This window comes from Chaetodon auriga, chromosome 7, assembly GCF_051107435.1.
Source record: "Chaetodon auriga isolate fChaAug3 chromosome 7, fChaAug3.hap1, whole genome shotgun sequence".
Lineage (NCBI taxonomy): Eukaryota > Metazoa > Chordata > Actinopteri > Chaetodontiformes > Chaetodontidae > Chaetodon > Chaetodon auriga.
Window position 1 is genome coordinate 935,001 of NC_135080.1, and position 7,500 is coordinate 942,500.

At 48.3% G+C, this 7,500-nt stretch overlaps 1 protein-coding gene across 1 annotated transcript in view; it reads left to right on the top strand.

Annotated features, from left to right (window-relative positions):
* ltbp4 (latent transforming growth factor beta binding protein 4) overlaps positions 1-5,788 on the top strand; it is a 33,360-nt gene extending 27,572 nt beyond the window's left edge. Inside the window, exons 31-37 of the mRNA XM_076735008.1 lie at positions 226-366; positions 471-623; positions 1,026-1,139; positions 1,223-1,403; positions 3,036-3,331; positions 3,422-3,574; positions 3,671-5,788. Coding sequence (XP_076591123.1) covers positions 226-366; positions 471-623; positions 1,026-1,139; positions 1,223-1,403; positions 3,036-3,331; positions 3,422-3,574; positions 3,671-3,813 — 1,181 coding nt within the window. The 3' untranslated portion in view covers positions 3,814-5,788. The remainder of the gene's footprint in view (positions 1-225; positions 367-470; positions 624-1,025; positions 1,140-1,222; positions 1,404-3,035; positions 3,332-3,421; positions 3,575-3,670) is intronic.
* Positions 5,789-7,500: the final 1,712 nt, after the last annotated feature.

Consider the following 7,500-nt stretch of genomic DNA (forward strand, 5'->3'; position numbering starts at 1 on the left):
CTCTCTGCCTGTCTCCCTCTCTGTCCCTCTGTCTGTCTCCCTCTCTGCCTGTCTCCCTCTCTGCCTGTCTCCCTCTCTGTCCCTCTGTCTGCCTCTCCCCCTGTCTCCCTCTCTGTCTGTCTCCCTCTCTGTCTCTCTGTCTGTCTCCCTCTCTGCCTGTCTCCCTCTCTGTCCCTCTGTCTGTCTCCCTCTCTGTCCCTCTGTCTGTCTCTGTCTCTGTGTCAGATCATGATGAGTGTGAGGAGGAGAGCTGTGTTGGAGGAGTGTGTGTGAACACCGTTGGTTCGTATTACTGCAGCTGTCAGCCTCCTCTGGTGCTCGACGACACACAGCGTAACTGCGTCAACTCCTCCCACCTCACTGTGGGTAAGACACCTGCCTGCTCCTCCTGCTCCTCCTCCAATCACTGCCTGTCGCTCCTCCTGTGAGCAGCCGTGTGAATGTGAGACAAACTGTGTTTTCTGCTCCAGATGAGAACCTGTCGGTCTGCTGGCAGCACGTCACCGCAGACCTGGTCTGTCAGAGTCCTCTGCTGGGGGCTCAGGTCACCTTCATGGACTGCTGCTGTCTGTATGGGGAGGGCTGGGGGATGGAGTGCGCCCTCTGTCCCTCCACGGACTCCGGTGAGTCCCCCACAGGACACACTTCACCAGCTAAACGCATGAAGACGTGCTTTACGTCTCAGCGGCAAAACATGAACCACGACCCCAGAACTGACGGTAACCCTGAAGAGTCTGGAACTGGTCTGATGTGGTCTGATGTGGTCTGATGTGGTCCGATCCGATTTGTACCGGCTGTAGGCCTGAGATCGTTTTTTAGTTTTAAATCCTGAAAACAAACAGTTAGGATGAAATAAATGCATGAATGACCTTTTTAAAGCAGCTCCTCACCTGGTCCGCCTCCTTTTCAGGTGAAAGGGACAAGGGACATTTTTCCCTGGTTTCCGGCTGCAGGTTTGAGACCTTTTTGTAAACCTGGGTTTGGTGAATAACTCACTTCCTGTCTGTCTGTCTGTCTGCCTGCAGAGGACTACGCCAGCCTGTGCAGCTCGTTTGTTCCTCTGTTTCCTGAGAGTTTTCCAGAATCCAGCAGACCAGAAACAGGAGTGAGACCAGGAGCTGGACGAGGAGGAGGAGCAGGTGAGTTTATCCGCTCGTCTCCTTTTTGAAACGTGTTTTCACTCATTTAACTCCTCCTCTGTCCTCCTCTCTGTCCTCCTCAGCTCCTCCGTTCTTCCCTCCCTACAGTCCGGACTCCTTCCCTCCGGCCGTGGTTCCCGGCAGAGACTTCAGTCCAGACTATGACGATTACTCTCCAGCAGGGGGCAGCAGGTCCGGCTTCAGAGGGAGGACGCCGGCCACCTTCAGCCTGCCGGATGGAGCCTATCGCAGGCCGGAGTACAGGTGAGACGCGTCCATCCTGCTCAGCTGATGTTTGTCACCTTTTGGTCTGAAGTCTCAGATTTTAAACTCAGCTCAGCTCTAGTTTTTAGATGTTCAGTCACCCTTTACATTATAATGCTCTTCAAAATAAAAGCATCTTCTGATGTTTCTGTTTGTTTTCAGACAGTAAGGATCTTCATCAGTAGAAAGTTTCTGATCAGCCTCTGAAAACTGTTTCTAAACTGGTTTCACGTAAATTAGCAGGAAGTTAAAACAGCTGATAGACACAACAGAGAAAATAAAAGCATGAATATATAATTAAAAACATTGAAGGTGTTAACAAGCAGGTTTATAGAGAAGCCTCTGTTGAGTTCATCATCATCATCATCATCATCATCAGGCTGATGTCTCTCTTTCTTTCTGTCTCTCTGTCTCTGTCTGTCTGTCCCTCTGTCTGTCTGTCTGTCTGTCTGTCTGTCTGTCTGTCCGTCTGTCTCTCTCTCTCTCTGTCTCTCTCCCTCTCTGTCCCTGTCTGTCTGTCCCTCTGTCTGTCTGTCCGTCTGTCTCTCTCTCTCTCTGTCTCAATCTGTCTGTCCCTCTGTCTGTCTGTCTGTCTGTCCCTCTGTCTGTCTCTCTCTCTCTCTCTCTCTGTCTCTCTCTCTCTCTCTGTCCCTGTCTGTCTGTCCCTCTGTCTGTCCGTCTGTCTCTCTCTCTCTCTGTCTCAATCTGTCTGTCCCTCTGTCTGTCTGTCCCTCTGTCTGTCTGTCTCTCTCTCTCTCTCTCTCTCTGTCTCTCTCTCTCTCTCTCTGTCCCTGTCTATCTGTCCCTCTGTCTGTCTGTCTGTCTGTCTGTCTGTCTCTCTCTCTCTCTCTCTCTGTCCCTGTCTATCTGTCCCTCTGTCTGTCCGTCTGTCTCTCTCTCTCTCTGTCTCTCTCCCTCTCTGTCCCTGTCTGTCTGTCCCTCTGTCTGTCTGTCCGTCTGTCTCTCTCTCTCTCTGTCTCAATCTGTCTGTCCCTCTGTCTGTCTGTCTGTCTGTCCCTCTGTCTGTCTCTCTCTCTCTCTCTCTCTGTCTCTCTCTCTCTCTGTCCCTGTCTGTCTGTCCCTCTGTCTCTCTCTCTCTCTGTCTCAATCTGTCTGTCCCTCTGTCTGTCTGTCCCTCTGTCTGTCTGTCTCTCTCTCTCTCTCTCTCTCTGTCTCTCTCTCTCTCTCTCTGTCCCTGTCTATCTGTCCCTCTGTCTGTCTGTCTGTCTGTCTGTCTCTCTGTCTCTCTGTCTCTCTCCCTCTCTGTCCCTGTCTGTCTGTCCCTCTGTCTGTCCGTCTGTCTCTCTCTCTCTCTGTCTCAATCTGTCTGTCCCTCTGTCTGTCTGTCTGTCTGTCCCTCTGTCTGTCTCTCTCTCTCTCTCTCTCTGTCTCTCTCTCTCTCTGTCCCTGTCTGTCTGTCCCTCTGTCTGTCCGTCTGTCTCTCTCTCTCTCTGTCTCAATCTGTCTGTCCCTCTGTCTGTCTGTCCCTCTGTCTGTCTCTCTCTCTCTCTCTCTGTCTCTCTCTCTCTCTGTCTCTGTCTGTCTGTCCCTCTGTCTGTCCGTCTGTCTCTCTCTCTCTCTGTCTCAATCTGTCTGTCCCTCTGTCTGTCTGTCCCTCTGTCTGTCTCTCAGTGCTGGTTACTACTCTGAAGGAGACTTCGGCCCCTCCGATGGCTCTCCCCCCAGACCTCCGTCCTTCCGCCTCCCTCTGGACCCCCGGGGTGAGAGGGCATTCGGGGCCCGGCCTCCTCCCCCGTCCCGGCCCGAGGGGTCTCCTCTCAGCCTGGCCCCTCTGCCCGGCGCTCCCTACCAGGAGCAGGAGGAGGAGGAGGAGGAGGTGGCGTGGAGGCCGGGCCCACCCTTCCCTCCCTTTACTGAGAGGAGCAGAGGAGGAGGAGCAGGAGGAGCACCGAGGAGGGTGTTTGAGAGTGAGTGGTGACACGTCAGTCGTCCTGTTCACGTGTGAACATGTGCGAAACGTGTTCATTACATGCTAACGTCTTCTTCCCGTCTTTCAGGGCGCTATGAGTCCTACGCCGGCCTGAGCGCAGCAGAGGATTGTGGGATACTGCACGGCTGTGAGAACGGCAGGTGTATTCGCGTTGCCGAGGGATACACCTGTGACTGTTACCAAGGATACGAGCTGGACATGACCTCCATGACGTGTATCGGTACGCTGAGACGTTAGCGTTAGCATTGACCTTTGACCAATCAGCTCCTCGCACTGACTGACCTTCATCGAACCTTTTCTGTGTGTGTGTTTGCAGATATAAACGAGTGCGAGGACGGCGTCCGCGTGGACTTCCCGTGCGTCAACGCTCGCTGCGTGAACACCGACGGCTCGTTCCGCTGCGTCTGCAGGAGAGGATACGTCATGTCCCGCAGACCGAACCACTGCGTGGCCGCGTAGGCCAGACCGCGCCGGACCGGACAGGACCCAGCTTGATTAGACCAGTCTGAACTGGTCTAGACAATGGAGACTACGTGTCGGCAGACTGGGCTAAACTAAGTTAGGCTAAACTGGCTTGGGCTTTATTATAGGACCAGATTTGACAAACTGGACTTGACCAGGCTTAGATGTTCTGGACTTAAGGACTGCACTAAAGGTCACAGCTGGTCCCTAACGGTGCACTTGAAGTCCTTATTCTCTGTGTTTAAATGTCAGGGGGTGACAAGACATTGTCCTGCAGTTTGGGGGACAGAAAAGCAAAACACTTCCTGTTGTAATGACCACGACGGACCAGGACCAGCATCAGCTGATGGTGTCAGAAAGTGACACCAGCTCAAAATGAAAAAAAAAAGTTTTGTGTGAGGAAATATGATGACGTTACCATTTTTACCACTTTTACCGTTTTTACCGTTTCGGGACTAATGTCACGGTGTCGTCGTACAGCTCGTTTTTTATCTCTTTGTCTCTTTATAACGTTCCCAGTTTGTGCTGCTGAGATTTTACATCACTTGGAATGTGGAAGCTAGCAGGCTAGGTTAACTAGCTAGTTTGTCCGGCTTGCTTACGTTAGCACTGATTCCCTCTGGATGTTGTTTTCAGTGCCGTGTTTGTCTTTACGGAAAGGATGTGGCCTCGCTAACATTAGCTGTCTCTCCTTCGTGCGTTCAGGTGTGGTGATGGTTCATCGCGTTCAACGTATGTTTCCTGTTCGAATCCTGACATGAAGTAATGTACCAAATAATTCAAGACAAACACTGATGATGTTCTACCTTTTAGATAAAAAAGAATGATTTGTGGTCCAAAGTCCTGCTTCTTTATAACAGCTAATTAGCTTAATATCCACTAATTCGAGTCAGTATATGCTCAGTAATGTCCACCATCAGCTGATCCTGGTCTCAGTCTCCAGTGTTCATTGGGACACTTGTTCACTATTAAAATGAAGAGGGAGTTAATGAATAACGTACAAAGATTGATAAAATGACATGCAGTCTGAGCCAGTCTAGCCCCGTTTAGCCCAGGTTGAAACAGAAGTAGACTCCAGGCTAACTCTGATTAGCCTGGTAGTGCGAACCAGGCCGGCTTCCGGCCCTGCAGACTGTCCGGATGTTCATTGTAAGGAAAAGTCTGGTGGCTTATTTTCAGTGGGAGGAAGGTGTTTGGAGTCGTGTGGAGCTGTGCAGTAGAAGAGGAAACAGTTGTGTGTGTGATTGTTTTTAGCAAACTAACCCGACGTCACTGGACGACACCTGCAGAGAAACACTGAGCTCAGATCAGCTGAGAAACAGCAAAACTTTACCTTTTAAAACACAAGGAAAGGCATTACAGCAGCTCACAGGTGTCAGACTCACTGAATGAGCTCAGGTGTGTAAACAGTGTTTGATTATTGGCAGAAATGACAAATATGATCAGAATATTTACAGCATAAAATATATATAAACACACGAAAAGCACCAGGTTCACTATTTACACCAAACTGTTCAGTACAACAAAGACATGAGGAGTCATCTGGAGACAGAACGGAGGAAGAAATAGCTTTAAATACAATAATACAACCTGACGTGTTAGCATGATAGCTGTCCCTTTGTACACAACAGAAAGGCTATGCTAACATTAGCTAAAGTTAGCAACAAGACGTGACGTTTGTTGTTCCTCATGAAGAAACTACAGTGTGTTATGATGCAGAAATTCATTTCATCACACCTCATTTGTAATGACAAGCTAGCTAGACACTAAAAGCTAAGGTTAGCGTGCTCGCTAGCTGTTAGCTCACTGGCTAACAAATGTGTTAGCCTGTACATTAAAAAAAGGCAAGTCTCAGTTCATGTATTTTCTTTGTTCTGTCTTACATTCTGGCAGTGTTCGTTAGCTAGTTAGCTGTTAGCTCAGTGGCTAACAAACATGTCGGGTTAGCCCATGCATTAAAAAGTGAAAGTCCCGGTTGATTCATTTTCTTTCTTCAGTCATATTTTCTGGCCATGTTAGTTAGCTAGTTAGCTAGTTGAGGAGCTGTCAGGATGAAATGTTTAAATCACTTGATTACACTTTCATTTTATTTCATGTTTTTTATTTTTACAACCGTTAAGACACACTAATGCCTTCCTGAACATGAGATTTTTAATCATTACTGATTGATTATTGATTACCATATGGGTTGACTTTTCTAAATACTAAATGTGTTGATGGATTATCATCTTTGTTGACCATAAATTCAGTCATTTTGTGTATATAATAATTCTTCCTCATTAATCCTTCTCGTTACCAAATGATTGAAGCTGTCGGAGCGTCGTGAACGTGACGAACATGACGAACGTCGGCGCCTGAAGTTTGATGTGTAACGTGCACTGTTCTCACTGTTCTCGCTGTTTTCACGCAGGAGATTTTGTACATTGTTTAATTTTCAGTCTGGTGTTTCACAGTTGTTCATTTTTATGGTTAATGATTCACTTTTTTATGGTTGTTTGTATGACAGGAAATGGAAATATATTTGCACACACTTTTACTGAAAGCCGTCTGTTGTTGTCTTTGTTGTCGTCTGGTCTGTAGGACACAGAGCAGAGAGGATATGAGAGGCAGCGGCAGGGCGAGCCTGAAGGTTGCTGGTTCAAATCCCACCTCCAGCTGCTAAAGTGTGGTCAGGAAAGAAGTGAGGCTCGGTGGGTCAGTGTCAGCGCGTGGAGGCAGGGCAGATCAATGACTGTAGGTTTTTAGTTTTCAGAGACCAGCGAATCAGATGACGTACTGGTGACACTGACCAATTGGAGCACAGAGCGCTCTTCACCTGTAAACACAGGTGAGATGCTGTCGGTGCTTCAAGGTGGAACTGGTGGGAATCTGCGCTAGCATGTTGCTAACAGCTAGCCTCACGTACTGAGCGTTTGTTGTGGTGGAGTCACCTCAGGTGATACTCGCGTGCTCATCGGCTCTAATCCTCCACCTGGCTCCATAACCTTAATGCCTGCACTGTTTATGTGGATCCGGGCTCTAAGCCTCTTTATGTTGTAGGCCAATCTGTCCACACACAGCACACACACCTTCACCTCAGGCAGCATTAATGGGATTACAGAGGTTCACCCAGTACTGAGGCTGAAACTGTGAGCCAGCAGAATATCAGCTTTCACTTCCACTGCAGCGCTGAGACACTCATCACTGCAGGTATTACACACACACACGCACACACACACACACACACGCACGCACACACACACACACACACACACACACACACACACACACACTGCATTAAAAGCTTCAGCTGATCCCAGCGAGAGGTGAGAATGAACAAACTGCAGCACTGAGCTTTGAAATTCAGACCTGAAGAGACCAAACATGAACGTTTCTTTTAAAAAAAGTCCCTCCCTGCACAAACTGTGTGTATACAGTACATATACTTATATACAGCATCAAGTACTGCGTTCAAGCAGTACAAAAGTATTAGCATCAGGATACCCTTAAAGTACCAAAAGTAGAAAAAGTTCTGGCTAATTTGATAAAGATATACGTACAGATTCTGATGATTGATGCACTCGTGTTCATCACTTTAATGACTTCATGCTGCTCAGTACTTTAACCTGTAACAACACTGAATCACTTTCTCCATTTTGTGTCATTAGTTGAGGAAAAAGTCAAATATTTCCCTCTGAAATGAAG